At 41.6% G+C, this 21,464-nt stretch overlaps 2 protein-coding genes across 4 annotated transcripts in view; both read right to left on the bottom strand.

Annotated features, from left to right (window-relative positions):
• Positions 1-868: 868 nt before the first annotated feature.
• On the bottom strand, positions 869-13,513 carry LOC130922856 (uncharacterized). The gene is made up of 6 exons (XM_057848051.1): positions 13,407-13,513; positions 9,754-10,450; positions 9,479-9,621; positions 3,634-3,754; positions 1,624-1,684; positions 869-1,547 (listed from the first exon to the last, which is right to left on the bottom strand). Exons 2-6 carry the CDS (start codon positions 10,441-10,443, stop codon positions 1,528-1,530), a joined length of 1,035 nt encoding a protein of 344 aa, XP_057704034.1. The 5' UTR covers positions 10,444-10,450; positions 13,407-13,513; the 3' UTR covers positions 869-1,527.
• A 318-nt stretch (positions 13,514-13,831) lies between these two features.
• Positions 13,832-21,464, bottom strand: part of LOC130922854 (monocarboxylate transporter 12-B-like) — a 64,819-nt gene continuing 57,186 nt past the window's right edge. Inside the window, exons 5-9 of one of the 3 annotated variants that reach the window (XM_057848045.1) lie at positions 16,376-16,471; positions 16,150-16,327; positions 15,084-15,632; positions 14,755-15,014; positions 13,832-14,524 (exon numbers count right to left, since the gene is read on the bottom strand). In XM_057848045.1, coding sequence (XP_057704028.1) covers positions 14,352-14,524; positions 14,755-15,014; positions 15,084-15,632; positions 16,150-16,327; positions 16,376-16,471 — 1,256 coding nt within the window. In that variant the 3' untranslated portion in view covers positions 13,832-14,351. The remainder of the gene's footprint in view (positions 14,525-14,754; positions 15,015-15,083; positions 15,633-16,149; positions 16,328-16,375; positions 16,472-21,464) is intronic. The other 2 variants (XM_057848046.1, XM_057848047.1) reach the window with 2 other exon arrangements.

The raw sequence follows: 21,464 nt of genomic DNA, 5'->3' as shown, positions 1-21,464 counted from the left end.
CCTCTCCAGAAGCCTGATAATGATCCTGATTATTTCATTCAGGTGTGTTGGAGGAGGGAGACATGGAAAACACGACAGGAAAAGTGGCTCCGAGGTCCGGATTTAGTGAACCCTGCTGTAGAGGCAAGTGGCTATTTTTGGTAATGAAAAAAAAACCATGGACATCAGTTTGGGTCATGTAGTATTTCTGAATAAATAAATAATTGTTAATAAAATAACATGAATAAAATTAGAAATAAACTGGTTATGGCCCTCAATAACACTCAAGATTTGATAAATGAAATAAAACCGCATAAATAACAAATAACGTTTTTATCAATTCCCTTTTTGGTCCTTAAAAAAATGGTAAAAAAAAAAAAAAAAAAAAGATAATATACGCAAAACATTTTCAAAATGAGAGAATATTTACTATTAACTCTTTGCCTGCCATTGACAACGATAGGCGTCAAATTCATTTAAACTGGGAAGAATGGCTGCGAACGCTCACGTTTCAGTGCCGTTGACGGCGCCGGGAATCCAATCCATTTTGACTGGACACCACTCGCCCCTCCCAGTCAAATGCATTGGACGTCTAGCATTGTCAATTGGCAGCCAAGTTGTACACGAATACTTGAGTGAGGACCAGAGAGGTGATTAGCCTATCTCCTGAGGAAACTCACAGGTGAACAGCTTCAGGGAATTAAGGAAGCCACACATTCTTTCATTGCATGTGCGTACATGTTGGGTGTTGCTGCCCTTTCCTCCTTCTTAAAATCTTCACTGTAGAATAGGAAAGTATGAAAAATAAAAATTTGAAGTCAACTTCAGGTGTACAAGTACCAAAATGGTGAAAGAGAAAGAAAGAGTAGAAAAACAATTAAAGAGGCATAACAATCCATAATTCAGTTCAATCAGATTTATTTCAGTATTTACCATACACATTTCTTGTAGTGCATGCCATTTAGAGCCAAGCTGTTAACCTGAAGACTTAACAAAAAGATATATTTGTCAAGGAAATCCAGATCCAAAATAGAACAAACAAACAAACAAACAAACAAATAAATAAATAAATAAATAAATAAATAAATAAATAAATAAATAGGTAACTTCTTGGGGTTTTGGAAGAAGTACAATTGGTAGCTTACTTTATAAAGGCACAACTTATCATGGGGATGGAAAAAATATTTGACAGAACTTATTTGATGACAAACATTGACAAGCCATTAGCATGCTGGTACGTTTAAAAGCTTCAGTATCAGCAAATGGAAAATAAATAATACATCGATCAGCAAAAATGCTCAGTTTAAACTGATGAAAAACAAGTCCTGACTGTTGGAGTGCACCATTTTGATTTTGCATTGTCGAGTTTTATCACAGCCACGTGGTTTCTTTTGAAAATCAAATGAAATCAAAGAATCATTAATATTGGCCTTGTTTAAATGTTATAATGAACCAAAAGGTGTACAAACATATACAAAAAAGTGTGAATCTGCAACTTCCCTAGCTTCAGCACACAGTGTGAAAACTAAGAGGACCACCTGAGAATGGCTAAGGCCCGGACTGATCAGCTGTAAAACAAAAGACAACAATTAAACAGTGTGGTCGCCATTGACGGAAGAACGTACGGCGCGTCAACCGACGTACTTGCATTGGGTTGATAGAGAGGTCCAAGTATGGGAGTTGGAAAACTGTCCTTTTTCGGCTGCTGCTTGTTAAAAAAAAAAAAGTTAAAAAAAAAGATACAGGATATTGCCACTGACGGAGCTAGACGTAGAATCCATTTGAAGGGGGACCGTTTATTGGTGGTGTCAAAAATAATCGATGCGGCAATGCATCTCGATGCGGGACATGGACGATTCGATTCGATGCGGGCAACAAGCCGAATCAATTCAGCGCATTTTAAAATATATAAGTATGTTAAAAAATCTTCCCTATGCAATTCCGGTGATGCAACGGATTTGGTTTCCCAATTTGTATTATTATTCTCATGTTTCATTTTTTACACACCGCATAACTCTCGTCAAGTTTCCCACCAACCTCGTAGAAGCCAAAATGTCTCCAGATGTCTGCTTTCAATGTCTTAGGTGCATCAATAATCTTTCTCGCTCCCTCTTTCTCCGCTTCAGCCATTGTTATATTATGTCCTATCTCTTAGAGGTTAGATCTTGTGCCCAAACCTGATTAACATTTTCGGCCCGACCTGGGTCAAAATGTTAAGCATTCACATTCACATTCGGGTCGGGCCACCGCGCCGGACTAATAAATTATTAAAAAAAAAAAAAAAAAGGGATAAAACCGAGAGCAGGCTCTTTGTATTGTGCATTTGCTTGTGCATGCACATGAACGCCGTCGCCCGCATGTTTTTGTTTTTTGTTTATATTAAACTTTCCCAGCGTTATTTCGTTGTGTAAATGCTTTTATAATGATCATAAAAATATGTAGACTATTTAAACATTAAGAAAACTTGAGTTTTTTTTCTGCCAACTGAGAATTCGTTACAAAGGACACTTTTATTTATGCACACAAAGGCAACAGAAATGTGATCCTTTTGAATCTTCTCCTCTGTGTGTCTGCAAAACCCAATGTTTTTTTCTTTTTATATTAAACTTTCCCAGCGTTATTTCGTTTTGTAAATGCTTTTATAATGATCATAAAATATGTAGACAATTTAAACATTAAGAAAACTTGCGTTTTTTTCAGCCAACTCGAAGAAATGAAAATAAATTGCTGCTGCTGCGTCCCCCCCACCCCCACCCCCCACCCCGCTTCACTCAAAAAAAAAAAAAAAAAAAAAAAAAAAAAAAAAATTCGGGTTTTTTTGGGCTGGGCCTGCAAATCTAGTTTATTGATCGGGCTCGGGCCGGGTCGGGCTTCAATACCAGCGGGCCGTGTCGGGTCGGGCTGGATTTTTTAGGCCCGATCTAACCTCTATTGCACATATATAGTGGGCTAGGCCTACATTTTGCTTTTGTTCTACATTGCAATTTAGTTGATGTTTTGTTTGCAACTGAACTGATCCCTGGATTGATATTGCGATAAAGATGCTGCTGCACTACAATATTTTCTTTGTCGTTTTCTTTAATATTTACTTGAATATTTTTATTGATTGGTCGTTGTGACTAAAATACAGTGACTGTTATAACTGATTTTGCACAGGAGTTCAGATGTTGCACTGTGTGAAAGGCTAATACTGTGTGCAAAAAAAACAAGAGAAAGCCCTGGTCTCATTCAAAGCACTAATTAAATGCTGTGATGTTTTTTAATTTATTTATTTTTAAAAAATATATATATCTGAAAGTATTTTCATTTGACTTCAACCAGGAGTGACACAAGAGCCAATAAAAAGTTGTTTTATGTCTGACCGCTTCTGTTGCCTCATGATTCACGAAAAATGTACTTTGCTTTAGAATTTTAATGCATCCCAGGCTTTAATGCATTGCGATGCATTGCCGAATCGAATCGTGGCCCTCCGAATCGTAATCGAATCGAATCGTGAGAGCAGTGCCGATGCACACCTCTACCGTCTATCCTCTGCCACCCTCCCACCATAAACTCATTTCAAGAGTCAATCATTTCATCATTTCAAAATCAATCATTTAGTTGGATTGGAGGTCCATGTCCGTCAGTGGCAGACAATGGGTTCAACGTACTCACATCGAGCACGCCGAGACAGCTGAGGAGCGTCCTGTTAGCGTGGGAAGTGCCCCACTTGAATTTGAGGCCGGTTGCATCACATGGGTCATGGCGGCTCGGGAGACAAAATCCTGGACGGGCACTGACAAAAGTCAAGACACAGATGGTGAATGAGACAAGGCCCTTTTTAAAAGTTTTACCTGTAAAATATCTGCAATGAAAATGTAAAAAACCTACAGCGTAGTGAACATTTTAAGTTATTATTGACATATAAGATGTATTGGCTGAACAAGACTGTGTTGGGTCATTCCCATCAACTGAATCTAAAAGAATGGCTTTTTATAAGATACATCCATTCAGTTAAGCCAAGATGAAAGCCAAACTGAAAGTGACAGTGAACACGTGGCTAGCACAACATCTGGACATAATACTACTGATGTCACGGCGACACTGTACATTAGGGTGTCCCAAAAAAGTAAATCCAGGAAACTAATCTCACACACCCTCTCAATGCATTCCACTTCTTGCCAAAGTACTGTGAGAAAAAATTCACAATGATCGCTTAATATTTAGGGTTCCCTCAGAGCACATGTAATGTCTGCTATGCCGTATACAGGGGCCAGCCGGGTAGGGGCGTCATCCTGATCCGTTTTCAACTGTCCATTTGCACTCACATGAGAATGTATGCGGTGTTGCCTTGACCTGGTGTTGACATTGGTCGATCCAGAAAAGCTATCTGAAACTCGAAGGGGGGAGGATTTCCCCCCAAAATATCACCGATCTTGAAAAACTCATCGGATTTGGGAAGCTTACCACGTGGGAGGTGGTTTAAGCAAGTCTTTTTCTGATAGAATGTGACTTTACTTCGAGAAAATCGCACTTGGTTCCTCGCCATCCCCAAGATTCCGGAGAGCTCCGGGCAGTCCATGGCGACGGCGATACTCAAACTGCTGGAGGACTGGCCACACAGTTGGGGGGCCAGAGTGGCCACAGTGGAGCGTGCACCTTCCTCCAGGCACAGTTGGACCGCCACATCCTTTTCCTCGCCTGCCGCCATCATAGCATGGAACAGGACATCGCGGCTGTCTTCGACCTCTTCTTCCGATCCTCTGGCCCTGATATTTCCCTGTTCGTCCGCTTCAAAGCAGAATGGAATTTTCTGGACCACTCGAAGGCATCTCCCTTTGACGACGATCCGAGCGACAACCTCTCCGAGTGGGTGCGTCTCAAGAAGGACGAAGTCGTCGGGTTTATCGACAGCCAGCTGGAGACCACCCACCACAGGGACGACTACCGCGAGTTCCTCCTCCTCGCCCGCTTCTTCCTCATGGGCTCCGGGACAGAAGTTGTCCGCTTCAACCGGCCTGGGGCATACCACCGGGCTCGATGGATGGCCAAAGGCATCTACTCGCTGAAAATCTACATCATTCGGAAGCAGTTCCAACTCACTCCACATGAAGCAAGAGCTCTGCGCAAGATCAACGTGTTCGCAGTGACGGTCTACCTCAAGCGGTGGTTCGAAGCTCCAGTGACCGTCGATGCACCTGTCAACAACCTGGAAATGTGCGAGGAGCTGGACAGATACACAGCTGTTGACAGTGAAGTCGGCTCGGCTGCTCTCAAGAAGTTCCATGGGCATCTCTGGTACTTGAGCAAAGACTTGGCCCCCCTGGCGATGTTTTCAACTAAGACCAAAGAAGAGGAGAAGGCCAAGATGCCGCACAACCTCTACGAGGCTCAGGAGAAAGGGAAGGAACTGCGGCGGCTGGAAGGAAGGAGGACCCTAACATTCAAGAGGGCTGACCTGGGCAACTTCCATCACCCGGAGGTCGCAGAACCTGTTCCACTGCCTGAAGCTGCCTCTCCCAGCTACAGTCGCGGATCTGCGGGAAGCTCCAGTTGTTGTGTCCAAGCTGAAGTCTGTGAATGATGTTGCCGAGCGAGCAGTGAACCTGGTGATCGACTTCAACCAGTGCCTGACGAAGGACGAAGACGAGCGGCAGCTCATCTTTCAGGTTGTCGAACATCACCGCCGCCAATTGCCCACGGCTGACAAGGCCAGCTTCCAGTAGTGCAGCTGTCACTTCCTTGTCTTTAGTTGTATTGCTACTATCCAGTTGTATTGCACTTCAGTTGTATTGCACCAGTGCATGTAACACCTTGGCCAATGTGAATTGTGCAAGTTAGACAATCTGCCAGCCCAGTAGGATTGTCAATGAGGGAAGCCTTAGCAACCAGCTATGGGAGTGAAATTTCGTGTGCTCGGTTCTTTTAGCAAGTGGAATACAATGAAGGGGTGTGCGAGTCCGAATCTGTTAATATGTGATTTTATATAGGGGGCCTGGGACACCCTACTGTACATTGCAGGCTTGAATTTAAAGAGGGTTCTCAATGACTCTGCTAATATGACATGCCCTTGTCCTTCCACCACTGACAATTTGAACATGTTTGATAATCAATCTGTTGTGCCAGAATTTAGTATATAATTTAATTGCACGGATTATAGGGGCATCAGAAGAGCTAAAAGGAGTGGGTTATGTCGATATTCACCTTAATGGTCAGTCATCTGTCAAAAATGATGCAAGATACAATTCTGTCTGTATGGCCTCGTCAGAAATCTCCATTCCCCCCAACAAGTGATGCACTGTACCAACACTGCAGGAGAACAAACTGCCGAGCTGCATTTGTGGAACATTGTCAGACTGGTAAAAATGTCACCGATTGGAACATTGAGGATTGGGAGTTGGAAGTCACATAGATGACTACAAATTAGGGGTTTGACAATATATAGAAAAGGTAATATATCGTGATGCTTTGTTATAGCCCATAAGGTTATCAATATGCTCTCTCTGAAAATGGCGTACTGCAAGCAACACGTCACTTCCGCTCATTAATATTCATGACATTAGCTACTGTTGCTAAGTAGGGACAAGCCACCGGTTGTCCCTAATAGGAAATGAATGGAAATCGTGTACGAAGGAGATGTTTACAGAGCTAAAACTACCAATTCTCTCCGAAAATGATGTGCCTGGTGCCAAATTCACTGGCAAATATGTGGAAGAACATAAAAATGTTCAGTTAGAGATGGCTTGAGTGTCGAAGGCTGAAAAAGACGAAAAAAACGAGCCGACCGAAGCATAGCTTTAGCTTTTTTATCGACGCGACTGACAATGACATTCTCCTGTTTCAACAAGCTATCCTTTACCATCAGCCCTGTCTTTCTCATATATCCTCTGGTTGTCCTACGTCTCTTACTGTTCTTGGGGGTAATTTAGTTAGCTTTGTGTAGCGATCGCAAATGCTACTCAGTGACAGCCAATGAACACTTTTAATTTTTTCATTGATAACAAATCTTAATTCTATAATTTATCTACACTTCCCCCTTACTAAAGTTGTTTTATATATATTTATATACATATATATATATATATATATATATATATATATATATATATATATATATATATATATATATATACATATATATATATAACAGAAATGGTAACAGTGGCAGTCAGATATCATTGTAATTCTTTTCAGGTCATTCATTGTCAGACAGAAGCAGTACGGCACAACGTTACGCTAAAAAAATAAGTTAAAAATATAAAAATGGCTTACCTATTTGTCATCTGAAAGACCATGCCAACCCGACAAAATGTTTACTGCATATGAAATGTGAATGGATTCACCGAGCTGGTGTTAAAAGTCCGCGCGAGTTGATTCGGTCTTCACATTTTTTCCTCCCGAGTTTTTGGTTTCCGGAAACGTATGAAGAAAACATGCTTCATGTGCCACAATGTCTAGAGTCATTTCTACAAGTTCCAAAAAAGCAATGCGTGATCGGCATGTTCGTTTTTGAAAGATTACCTGCGAAAAGTAGCACAAATTACGTTGTTTCTATGTGAGGGCAGGTCTATAATGTCCCACTTCGGCTTTACTTCCGCTTTACGATGCGACGTTACGGTCTAAAAATAGCATGCGTGCAGTACGCCATTGATATATTCTGGCATCGACAATATAAATGGCCCGGACGTACCGTCAGGGCCACCAGAATGCTCCCACCACTGGAACGCAAGACAAATGGAATAGTGTATTGCACGAATGCTATTTTTAGACCGTGACCTCCCCATCGTAACACGGATCATTATCGGGTCATTATAAACACGCCCTCGCATACAATCCATGTTATTTCTGCTTGTTTTGTCCGGTAATTTTTCAAAAAAGAACATGCCAAGTCAACACTGCTGCTCTGAAACTTAGAGACGACTTTAGACATTACAACATATGAAGGAGGTTTTCTTTATACTTTTCCCAAAACCAAAAACTCAGAGGAAAAAATGTGAAGAATGGATCAATTTGCACGGACGTCCAAAAGACCAGTTCAACGCCAGCAAGGTGAACTTATTCACATTTCATAAGCAGTAAACATTTTGTTGGGGGCCATAGTCTTACAGAGGACCAAAAGGTAAGCCATTTTGATATTTTTACTCATTTTTTATTGTAACGTTTTGCTGTGCTGCTTATATCTGACAATGAATGACCTGAAAAAAAATAAAATGGTATCTGACTGCCACTGTTGTTACCTTTTCTGCTGTAAATAAACAACTTTAGTAAGGGCGAAGTGTATTTTGAAACTATTCTGAAGTTGATTACTTCTGTGTTTTGAATCATTGTCTCGTAGCAGCATCCATCCTCTTTTTATCTTCAACTGTCTGACAGATGGCCTCAGCCCTCTGCAAAATATCCTGATAAACCTTTGAATTCAGTCTTTCATTAATGATTGCAAGTTGTCCAAGACATGAGGTTGCAAAACAGCCCCAAATCATGATGCGCCCTCCAGCATGCTTCACGGTGGGGATGAGGTGTTGATGTTGGTGAGCTGTTCCATTTTTCCTCCACACATGACGTTTTGTGTTACTCCCAAACAATTCAACTTTGGTTTCATCAGTCCACAAAATATTTTGCCAAAACCTCTGTGGGGTGTCCAAGTGCCTTTTTGCGAACATTAAATGAGCAACAATGTTTTTTTTTAGACAGCAGTGGCTACCTCCGTGGAGTCCTCCCATGAACACCATCCCATGAACACCACTGTTGGCCACAGTATTACACATAGTTTATGATGTGTGCACAGAGATATTGGAATGTGCCAGTGATTTCACACTGTAGGGTTCTTTTTTACCTGAGTATTCTGCGCTGAACTCTTGGCATAACCCTTGGTGGATGACACTACTTTGGATAGAAGCAACAGTGCCAAACTTTCTCCATTTGTAGACAACTTCTCTGACTGTCGACTGATGAACATCGAGACTTTCCTTTTCCAGCCTTTATACAAATCAATAATCCTTGATTGCAGGTCTTCAGACAGCTCTTTTGACCGAGCCATGATGCACATCAGACAACGCTTCTCATCAAGACAATTCTTACCAGGTGTGTGTTTTATAGTGGGCAGGGCAGCTTTAAACCACTCATCACTGGTTGGGCACACACCTGGCTTAAATTGTTTGGCAAAAATGAGTTTCAATTGCTCTTTAAGTCTCCTTAGGCAGAGGGATCATTTACTTATCCCCCCCCTTCTGTCATTCTTTGCATGCTTTCCTCATTAAAATATGAAAACCTATAAATGTTTGGGTGGTTTTAGTTAAAGCAGACACTTTTTTTTTCATCTGTGTGATTTTGACAAAGACCAGATCACATTTAATGGTGATTTTATGCAGAAATGTGAGAAACTCCAAAAGGTTCAAATACTTTTTTATACCAATGTATAGTCAGGCTGCATTTCCACCACGTCTGATCGATTAAATACGTCACCGAAATTGACCCCAAATGTCTCTTAATCATAAAATCACCCAAGCCTGGCTTCTCCTACCGCTCAGCTGTGCCCTTTTCACAGTCAAGGAGCTGTTTAAGACGAAGTAACGCCTCCAAGTTGGGGACCTCTTCTGCTTCATCTTCCTCCTTTTTTCCCCGCTTAGTTATTAGAACCATCTGAGGAAAAGACGCTTGGAGGAGCTGATGGACAGAAACAAAAAGTAAGCATCATGGAAATGGACCTACCGTATTTTCATTCATAAAATGATGCACTGTTGCCATCTACTGAGAGTTGTGGGTCAGTAATATTTCTTTTAAGCTTGAAATGCCTACTTGCTGCATGTGGTCACCCCGGTCATTAATGCGGGCCCACGTTTCGCCAAGATCTTGCTGTGTCGCGGCTGAGCAGAAATCAGCGAAGCTGTCGCTTGGGGGGAGACTCTGACAACCCCTGGAATCATCAGCGAAAAATTTAGAGGAGAGATTAGAGGTAGGACACGTTCCCTGAGATGCGGAGCACACGTCATCCATCATCTGTTCATCATCGGTGCTGTCCTCGAAGGAGGCCAGCGATGACACGTTGGGTTCTGAGTCTTCCGAAGGTCCCTCCAACGAGATGGAGTCCTGCTCCTCCGAGGCGGAGGAAACCCGGGGCGTGTCTTCAGTCTTGAGATGGAGACAGCGGTGCGACGGTCCAGGTTCCGAGTCCATGATAACATCCCGCGTCTCCTTTAGAACGTTCGAAGATGTCGTGGCACCCGCAAAGCCGCAACACCACGGGTGGGCCGCTTGCCCGCCGAATGCGGCGAATCCCGCCCCCTCTCCAGGGGCGTCACGGAACCTGTTGGTGAGGGGCGAGGGTTCCGACTGGTGGCGGAAGCCGAACCTGAGGCGGAACGGCGGATCGGCAAGGCCGCGAGAAAATCCACGGAACGCTTCCTCGTCTGATCCCGCCTCCCTGATGTCATCATCCAATGGCGGGCCAGTGACTGCGTGCTTATAGGTCAGAATGTCTGGCTCCATTCATCCGCTTAGAAGAAGACAACAGCAAAATATGATGTTGGTATTTTCACATACAATTATTATTAAACTTAAAGCAGAAATGTGAAGTAACATGCCAAATAGGGTCACAATTAAAGTAATTAAACATTGTCCAACAAATAAAGCATGAAAACTTAATTTTTATGTTGTATATTTGACAAAATAATCGCGTTTCCGAAGTTCGAGCCTGAAAGGGGACGAACCCGAAAGTGATACGTCACACCGAGAACAGCATGGCAGCGCTCCATACATACGGCCACCATACAAAGCCCTTCAAACAATGATTCAAACAGCGATATAAGCAATAGATCGAGCGCAAAGGAGGAGATCCAAGTTTTTGAAGAGTTGGAGGAAGAAGAGGAGGGTGGAATTTTATGTTGGACCTAACATGTATTAGCCAGACGCTAATCAGGCTGCAAACCATGTGCCTAGACTACCTGACATGGAATGGAGACAAGACCCATCGAGATTGGTAAAATATAGGCTGTTATTATTTTCATGATTTGAAGATGAAGGCATTTGCACATAATTTTATGTTTTTGTCCATCTGATGACATTGTTTAAAAAAATAATAATCAGACTTCATGTTCATTTTGGCAGATCCAGCAGCTCTCGTGCATATAAAATAATAATATAAAAACGTTGGGGGGAAAGAAGGAGATTAGTCTTTGATGGCTTTTTCCACTTTATTGTGGCAACAATAAGAAAACAAAATAATAGCGGACTGCCGCCACATTCGACCGCGAAGTTTTGCTTCTCGCTCATCTTCCCCTCGCCTCCTATTACTCACAGCTCTCCAGTCCCAGCGTCTCGTAAACGGATCGTGTATAGTGTCTTGTTATGAGCTTTTTGTTGACAAAGGTATCGAACACACGACGTGCTGACAACTTTGTTTCTTTATTAACACATGGAGCTAACAGTACGAACACAGCTTGGGGCTCTCGGCAGGAAGTGGCGTCTAATGGCGTGAGGAAATGTAGTTTTTTTCACACAAGCGAACAGATTACAAAGCACCATTTCAGTGTTGTCCCGAGATAACATTTCCCATGATTCACTGCGTGACCTGCGCGCTCGCTGATTCGCTGCGAGACATTAAAACCAACACGCTTGTTGTCAACTGTCACCTGTCAGTGGCTCTCGTAAAACGCAAACTAGAAGGCTATCAAGCGATCACCATGAAAGAAACGCCGAACCGTAAAAATTGCAATGCAATGCAATGCAATGCTTGAAGCATGAAGGTGGAAATACATAATACAAATAAATGTGCACAAACTCACCGGCGGTGTGTGTCTCTTACTGCAACGTGACCGTGAATTACCGCGACGCAGACCCGCGTATCCACACCCCTTTCCCGATTGACAGTGGATTAACCCTTTCAGACAAGATCATAGATGACGCACAATTTAAACACGTTTAACCTAGCGAACGCAACAACAACTATGATCGGGGATTGCCACGAGTTAGCTTTTGGCTAACGTCGCTAGCTTTTACTGTTCATTCCACAACAGTTGACAGCTCTGCTTTGACAAAGTCATCAGTCATCTATCCAAAAATCACACTTACTTTTGGCAAATCCTTGATCATAAGCAGACCGGTTAAGGAAGCAGGCATCTTCGAAGTGTTTGTAGCAGAGAACACTACTCGATGATGGCGTGAAATTCATTCGCTTCGTGCGAAGAAAGATGTCCATTTACGTGCCCTGCTATCCTTTGGCCACTCATACAACTTTTCGTTTGAGTGAGAACAAAACACCGCCACACACCGCCGTGGCATCTTACCGAGAAGCAATGCAACAAACAATACTGTTCTATGCCGGTGTTGTGCCGAAAAATAGCCGCCCCGTGTGAAATGTCCCCCTTGACGGGAGCGCTTACTTATAACGCTTTATTGAGCGCCTATTTTATTTATTTTATTTTATTTATTTATTTTATTATTGAGCGCCCACACGTCACTCGTACAAACAACTTTTTCTTACCAATCGATGGACATGGAAACAATTTTCTTGTGCTGTGAATATGTATTATTTTACTCTGCTTGAGCTCATAAATGTCATACCTGTGTGATTGTCATTGGGGTATGGTCGTGAAAACCTGTAGACTAATACATTTCTGTTCAAAGATGGTTATGTGGCACAGTCCACGATTTGTTACTAAAATACAGTACTAGTATTTTCTGTAATCTATTTATTTAAAACTGATTTACAGTCGTAAATCCATTACTGTAATGCGTCCATGAAAACATTTGTTTTCACCTCAATAAAGCGTTATAAATAAGCGTTCCCGTCAGGGGGGACATTTCACGCGGGGGGTACATTTTTGGGCACAACACCGGCCTTCCGTCGCACTTCTCAGCGTGACGTAATTTCCGAAGATTGCCAAAGAAAAGCATTTTCGTTGTCAAGGGCGTTGCTATGGGTTAAAAAAAGAATCTGGAAGGGTTGCGTTAAAAAAAAATAATGAAAATATGCTTATAATTGTTTAGCCATTGATATTATTCAAAAACATGGTTGGCCAACCTTACTCCACATTTCCGCTTTAATACCACTTTACTGGCAGCACCAGAACGGAAATATAATACTTGTTGTCATACCTAGCAAAAGATTCAGACTAATTACATAAGAACACTGAGGACAAAACACAACAAGTTTAATTTTATTTTCATTATAAGTAGTTTAGCATGATGGCTAACCATTCGCTTGACAGGTGTCCCGAAACCTCCAAACAACACACAGAAAGGTTCAAAAACAAGCTTGAACGAAGACTTTTAATGAAAATGTACGAAAAAGTATTAGAGGAAAAAAAGTGTAAGGCTTAACACCATATGTTCTATTCTGCCATTGTGTCAAAACAAGAGATAAGATGCACCCTAGGCGGCTCGCCTGTATTGGGACAGCGCTATAAACGAGTGACTAAGTAATCACACAAAGTGACATTTAAAACATATACCTGTCCAGTTTACGTTGTTCCTCTGCGTGTTTTAGCCGATTAGCAATTTAGCCATCGTCTCTGACGCCTTACGTCATCATTGTCATGGGTAAGAACCAATCAAGAATGTCTATAAAATGCAGACCCCTCACTCGTGAACTGTTTCGCTCCTTTCTCTACCAGTGGTAAGCTTGTTTGGGACTTGTTTGGGGTATGTTGGAATAGACGATCTTCGATCATGCTCTTGTGGGCTTACAAACTGCTACCTAATGTACAGTCGACAACATTTTTCTTGTCCTTCGCTTATTATTTCAACCTCTTTAGACATTCAACATAACAACACATTGCCGTATATTTTTTGTGCCAAATTCAACTTGACTTTAGTAGTTTAGAAAATTCATCTTGTGCCACTTTACTTGGGGAAAAACTGCAGCAATCATAAATATTAAAATGTTTATTAATTTCCAGCATGTTTGGTCCATTTTTTTTTTAAAACATACAAACAATATATAAATCCAGTGACACAAAAATGGCAAGACATCTTGCCCAAATTGATACATATTGTGTTGACGCAGTATCGATACCCTGATACCAAATACTGATACGGTGATATTTCATAGTTGTGTCTCACAGTTCAATATCGACGCACCAGTATGACATATTTCCAGGTGTTGTCTTTACCATTCAAGGTACAGTATTATTCCATAAGTATCAAATATCAACACCGTTAAGTGTTATCACTCACAGTATTGTTAATGATATTTTCATGAGCTTTATTGTTAATTTTCCCAGTACAGAATAAATGCTGCACTATCAAATATCCATATGACATATCGTAATGATACGAAAGTATCAATATATAAATTTTTGTATCGTTAGCTTTCACTTACAAAAAGCTGAGGTAAAAAAAATAATAAAAAAATGTGGTTTGAAGAGTGATTGATTGTTATAAAAACTTAAAGTTCCTTAAATGACGGTGGGAACTGGTCCAGCATGTTCAGGACAGGGCACCTTCTGTCTCGACCGACGGGAGCGTCGGACCAACATGGCTGCCCCCAAGATGGCAGCGCTGCATATGAATGAAACTCCACTGACAAAAAAGGTCGCCGTGTAGTTGGCAGTCACGTCCACCAACCAACCTGAACAACGACATACAAATCAATTACTATATCTTGCTTTAAATAAATATGCAATAAATCAATTAACAGTATATTGAATGAGAAAAGATGGGGACGGGGGGTACACAAATGAAAAAAAACATTTTACTTAGCTTCCTAATTTAGATGAACATTTGACTGCTATAGCCGTTAGTGGGAGTACTTCAATTAACAAATTTCTAAGGGGCGTAAAGTATAAAAGAGTTCCTCACCGCCTATGGGCGGGCTAATGAGGTAGGGTACGGCGTGCAGGAAGTAGACCACGCCCAGAGCTGAAGTGAGGTAGGAGGAGCCCACAGCGTCCGAGGTGACCACGGGGATGAGCGCCACGTAAGCACCGTCAAAGTAGCCATAGACCACCGTGAAGGCCGCCAGAGGTGCGAAAGAGTGACTGAGCGGAACAAACAGACAGCTCAGGCCCTCCACTCCGATGGCTAGCATGTAGCTCAGCACTCGGTAGCGCTTCAGACACCTGGAAAAGCATCAGGTTTCAATAATAGGAAATAAAGACACTGTATTTTTCTGTCACTCGTTTACTTACTCTCTGTCTGTGATCCAACCAAAGGTGACGTTACCCACGATGCCGCTAACTCCAAATATAGACATGATTAATGCAGCCTGCTTGTGCTCCACCCCCTTGCTGAGGGCGTAGGGAACTAGGTAGACCACTGGAGTACTACAACCGTACGCCAGGAAGAGGAAGGACAAAGCCAGGACCAAGAAGTCCGGAACCATCAGGAAGCCAAAGTCTTCTTCCAGCTGGAGGTAACAACTACAACAACCCCGAACTTCCCTCTTTGCGTCGGCCGTTTTGCAGTTTGAGTTCGGAGTCTCCCCGAGTGCGGTTGTCGTTTGCACATTGCTGATTAAAATGCACTCGGCCAGCTTGAGATCTGTCAGCCTGTTGTCGGGCCCGCCGGATAGCAGGGCTAGTGCGTTAGCCTGATTTAGCTTGCTGACCTCGGCTAGTTTGCTGTTCTCTAGGTGGCAGTTAGCAATCAAGAGTCCTTCAGTGTAGTTCAGGTCACTCTTTTCCAGTGACTTTAGTGGGCTCTCTTCGGATTCTTCTTTGGTGCTTTTGAGGGAGAAGCTTTATCAGGAAAGCAGAAACACACAAGAGTTATTAACAAGTTGTTCTAACTAGTACCAGATTGCTTTGTTATCAGTCATTAAGACAGGAGGTTTCAAAAATGTTTTTCAAACACTATCTAAATCCAGACCTGGGCGAGTCTGTGCCAGGCGAAGAGATGTTTACACCTCGGTGACTCATTGGGACCTAATCAAAAGGCTTTCCTCTTTTTCCTTTGAGAGCTGTGCATGTGTTAGCACAGCTCCTCCTCTTCCTGACAGGATAAGAAACTGGTTTGCTCAGTGGAAGGTTGACATAGTATGAGGAAGCCATTGAAGTTAGTGGGTTGAGCTGGGTGGCATTCTGATGATTCGTGGCATTAACTTTGATGGTGGAACATCGACTAATCCATATGAAATATCGATATTTTGATCTGTGATGCCTCCCAGTTTAAATGGATTGGAGGTTTTATCAACATCAATGAAACCAACTAAGATAACAAACTTTGATATTTAGAGGTTGTATCAAGGCACCGTACCTTTTCCTGTCTTTATGCTCCAACACCGGCCTCATCAAGGCTCCGCACACACACAAATTAGAGACAAAGCCGCCCAGGACCAGCATGGCGCCCCTCCAAGAGTATTGATCGATAAGCAGCTGCACCAAAGGAGCCAAAATGAAGGTTCCAATGCCACTGCCTGGATGGAAGAACGAGACTGTAATGCTGGGATATTGATAGGAAGTTACGAAAACAGAGAATTTACCAGACTGGGCGATGCCGTACGCCAACGCTTTTCTCTCGCTGAAGTAGCGACCGACCATGGCGATGGATGGAGCATAGCTCAAAGCGAAGCCCACACCTGAAATATACCACATCATTAAAACAACATAAAAAATGTATAAACATCAACATATCAACAAACAAGTGAATTGATATTTATGAAAACAGAAAAGTAGTGAAAAAAACCACATTCTTATAAAAGTATCAATCAATATAATCTGCTGTGCTGTATCGATAATCCAGAATTAAATATCAAAAAGTACTATTTTCTTAACACAATGGCACAATATCAAACCTATAAACTTACTAGCAGTAGCGTTGCTCGGGTTGTGTAACATGAACGCAATACAACCAAATCTCAGATAAAATATACTTTGCTGAGAGATAAAACTAAAATGTAGAAATAGTAAAAGGGGTTAATGTGTGTCACGTAAAGTGAAATATACATGCCAAACTACATCGAACTACCTATACCACTATGCCTGAACTATTGTGTGCAGGGGTTAATTTGTGCCGGATCCTGCCGGAACAAGATTCGGCACCGCTTGATTTTGGCCTCCCTGTGTTCCGGGACTTATTTGGGCAGATCCGGCACCTCTCATGTATATAAAATAATAATAATATAAAAATGTTTTTAAAAATTGTATTGTAATAGCCTCGAATGAGGGAAAAAAGAAGAGTCGTTTATGGTTTTATCCACTTTATTGTGGCAACAATAAGAAAACAATAAACAAAATAACGGACTGCCGCCACATTCAACCGCTAACGTTTGCTTCTCACCTGTCTCCCCCTCGCTTCCTACTACCTCACAGCTCTCCAGTCCAGCGTCTTTTAAAGGGAATGTCCATTGTTATGGACATTTCAGTATAAAATAAAATAATAAGCTGCATAAATTCATTTACAGAACAAATCCCAAGAATTGCAAGTTGTTTATAAAAATTTAACGTCATTTGAAAGAGTCGGAGATTTGTTGATGCACTGAAAAACTGGACCAAAAAAATCACGCCCCTGACATTAAAGAAAAAAAAAACTTTGGAAATTTGCGGCATTTGGGCCCAGACACACCTTCGGACACACCTTTGACCCGGCCCGCGTCAGCAAAGACTTTAAAAAGACTGGACACTGAGATAACACAGATTTTTGCTGCTCGGAAACATGTAGCCTTATTTTGGATCCAGAATTGTCCCTCCGTCGTCTGTTTTTGCCTCGTTTTTACCATTGTCGATGGATAAATTGTCAACCTGCTTTCGGCGAGTCTTTTTCAAACTTTTGGAACATGGAGTCAGTACAAAAGGTTAATGTCAGAGAGAACGCGCGGAGTTCTGCCTTCCCGGTTGGCGCGCGCGGGGGCAGCGTCAGACGAGTGGCACTTATTTGGCTGTCGCTGTTCCCGAGTGCGTCTTGGCTGGGGGGGCGAATTTCAACAACATTCATCTCTTAACTAGTTGTTAACACTCAAAACAAAATGGAGAAAATTATTTAGCTAGATTTAAGAAAATAAATAATCTGATTAAGATGTTATAAATTTGCAGTGTACTGAATGCATTACTTGCCTCTGCTGCGCGTGACCCAGGCAGTTCTTGTGAGTGCATTATCGCTTGAATCAAGTATATAATTATCAGATTGCATTATCAGTTTAATTTTTTTTATTTTTATTTATCTGGATTATCTGTGTGACATCATAATTGCCATTATCGGCCAATAATTATCAGTAACTGATGTTATCGTACATCTTTACTTATAATGACGGCAACACACGCAGTATGCATTTATATTAGCTATGTCAGCCTACATTCAAAACCAACTTGGCTACAAATACATAATGAGCCTTCATGATTAAATATTTATTAAATATTCATTCATGTCTGTAGTGCATCCTACAGACAAGTTTCCTGAGCGAAAATTGGTTGGCGCCATTTTTGACATTTTCTGCTACGGACTTCCGGTTTAGACAGAACACCATGAATTGCAGTTGAAGTAGACATAGGTTTAACTGCTAAATCAAACCAGAGGAACCTACGGGATCAACAAAAATGGATTCAGCGCGACGAAGATGAGACTCTGGGACTTTTAGTGATGTTGTATATATATATATATATATATATATATATATATATATATATATATATATATATATATATATATATATATATATATATGCTTGGAAGTGGAATGTTTTGAACAGCGTCCAGCTTCAAAGTGCCAGTATGGATCTACCTCGCCATCCGCCTTGAATTGAAAACAGCAGCAGGACAAGGATTTGGCTCGTACCTTTAACCCTAAAGTATCCACCTTAAAGATTGCATGTTTGTTCTTATCACTTCGTTGATCGTTCTTGGACAAAATCCTAACATCCTTTGCGGCCTTTGTCAACATGTGGTGTAGATTGATACGCCGGCCACTGGAGTGACCAAAATGAAGCGAAATTACAAATAATATTACAGTTGTCGAATGCAGAAGGGCTGACACAGATTTTGTTGTTACAAGGAAATACAATCAGGTAATTGTCATCTAGTTAGGTTATAGTTTTGGTATTATAAGCACATCGCACATGTACATACAAACACCAATAGTATGTCATTTTTTTTATTGCAGATATTGATCACAATAAAACTTTTGGACAACATGATTCCATTTCTTGTTTTATTTAAAACAATTGGTGCATGTGCAAAACAGGTCTCTAAATTACAATTTATAAAATTATTAGGAAAATATTAATGAAGCGAATCGAGCCTTCCATCATCAAGGGAGAATGCATGTAGTCTCAATATAAGTCAATCAACGTAAGTGTTGTTGTGAAGCACATCAAGTTGTCTTCCCTTGCCTAACAGCGTTTTTCACTTGTAAACAAATGAACAAAAAACATGTAACAGTTGAATTTATGTATTTAGGGTAAAAAGTCAGTGTATGACTTGTAGTAGATGAGTGTTTTCCATTACTTTGTTGTTGAAGCTAATGCGAAGCTAATGATGTCTCAGCTGTGACGCAACACGCAGAATTGTGGTCAAATTGAACATAATTGTGCCTGTTATTGCTTTGTGGTGGCACTGTTTTGGTTTCACATCTGCCTTCATGAACACAAATTTCCCATATTCATGTATAAGGACACATTGCTTAAGATATATGCTATATGCTTAAGAGCTTTTCAGGTCCCTGATTGCGTTTCCATCCATCCACTGCCATTAACCCAAGAAAATACAAAACTATTTTGGTTGTGGCGACGCTTAGCCATTTCTTCATGCTGTCCTCCTATGTCATGATGATGACAGATGGATGCGGCATTTCCAAATTGTCTTTTTTGAGGGATTTTAAGGAGTAATGCCTCTCTAGCTCCACTGTTGTTTTGGTTAGAGAAATTGTAAAACAGAAGTCGCAGGCAGAAATGCGGAAGTAAAGGGGAAATACCTCGGAAACTTGTCTGTACAGAATGACGCACCACGTGCTTACTCTGTTGTATGATGCCCCCTCAAGTTTAACTTCATAACAATATTAAAATTAAAAGAATGTCTGTGTCATATTTATCCTCCGACAGAAACCATATTAAAACAAAAAATATATTTCCCAAAATGTATTATTCTAGAACATTTTTGAAAAAGCTCCTGGGAGCTACTAGGGCAGCGGTAAAGAGCCGCATGTGGCTGTAGAGCCATGGATTGCTGACTCATGCCCTAGGGGAAGAAAAATAACAGTAACTTTGGGACAACAGACTGAGTGTTTGCTCCGCCATGGCAAAGTTTTACCCGCGGAGCACTTAGATTTCGCAAAGCCAGCAACCTGACCAGATTAGAATAAAAAAGATTTTCCCGGTATAGAGTTGTGACAAAACTGAACGAGGAGGACGAGGAAATACAGGTCAGCGCCATACTATAGTCAATGGGAGCAGAGGGTGAGCACATATTTAAATCATTCACGTTCACGGATGCAGAAGATGCTAAAATGTATGCCCCGGTACTAACAAAGTTTGATGCACATTTGTTACCGAAACGTAACATCATTTATGAAAGGGCTAAATTCTATGCAAGTGCGCAGCTAGTTAGCGAAAATGTGGAAGGGTTCATAAGGCAGCTCTATGAGTTAGCAGAAAACTCTTGAGTTTGGCTCCGAGAAAGATGACCATCTGAGAGACGGATTAGTCATTGGAATCCCAGATAAAACACTATCTCAAAAGTTACAAATGAAGGATGATCTGACACTGTGTAGTGCAGTTGAAATGGCAAGGTATTAGGAGTTAATTAATGGAGAGAACCAGGGCTCACCTGACAGCGTGGATGAAGTCAAAGCTTTCAGAAAGAAAGGAAGGAGCAACTATAAAGTACAGTAAGCGGAGCTAAAGTACACACTCCACACAGACAGAAAAACGAAAACGGAAACTGTGGAAGAGAGAGAACACAGTGATCCAAATCAGTGTCCAGCTAAAGGAAAACGAGAAAATGGGACACTTTACAGTAGCATATTACACTAAGAGTGAACGGGCGGTGACAGTAAATGGCATGCAAAGTGACTGGGATGAAGAGGAGGCTGTCTTCCTTGGGGCACTAGCTGAAAATAATACAAATGAGAACACAAATGTTAACGAGGTCATTACTGAAGATGAGCCACCGTGGCACACTACACTAGACATTGCTAATACTCCGGTGACATTCAAGATTGACTCGGGGGCTGACACGTCAGTAGTAACAGAAGTCACATACTATGGCCAAGCCCAAAAAACCCCAACTTAAACCTGTTAAAACACCATTTGGAAGCCCAGATGGCACAGTGACCACTAAAGGGTAGTTTTTAGCCAAGATTAAAGCTAAGATACAGCACAAGCTACGCGACTGTAACTTCAGGGTGGTCGTAGTCAAGTCATGTGGAGAAAACCTACTCTGCTGAGCAGCGACCATCAAGTTAGGCCTGATCAACCCGCTGAATGACCAAAGTGGAGGTAGAACTGAAACCGATGGAGTCACTGGGCATCATAGAGAAAGTCACACAGCCAACAATGCTCTGCACCCATGGTCCCAGTAATAAAGAAGAACAACAAAATTACAATATGTGTGGACTTGAAAAGTCTGAACGAATGTGTTGAA

Source organism: Corythoichthys intestinalis, chromosome 10 (genome assembly GCF_030265065.1).
Source record: "Corythoichthys intestinalis isolate RoL2023-P3 chromosome 10, ASM3026506v1, whole genome shotgun sequence".
Taxonomy (NCBI): Eukaryota; Metazoa; Chordata; class Actinopteri; order Syngnathiformes; family Syngnathidae; genus Corythoichthys; species Corythoichthys intestinalis.
The sequence above is the reverse complement of the archived record's forward strand: the minus strand, read 5'-3'. Positions and strand labels throughout refer to the sequence as shown.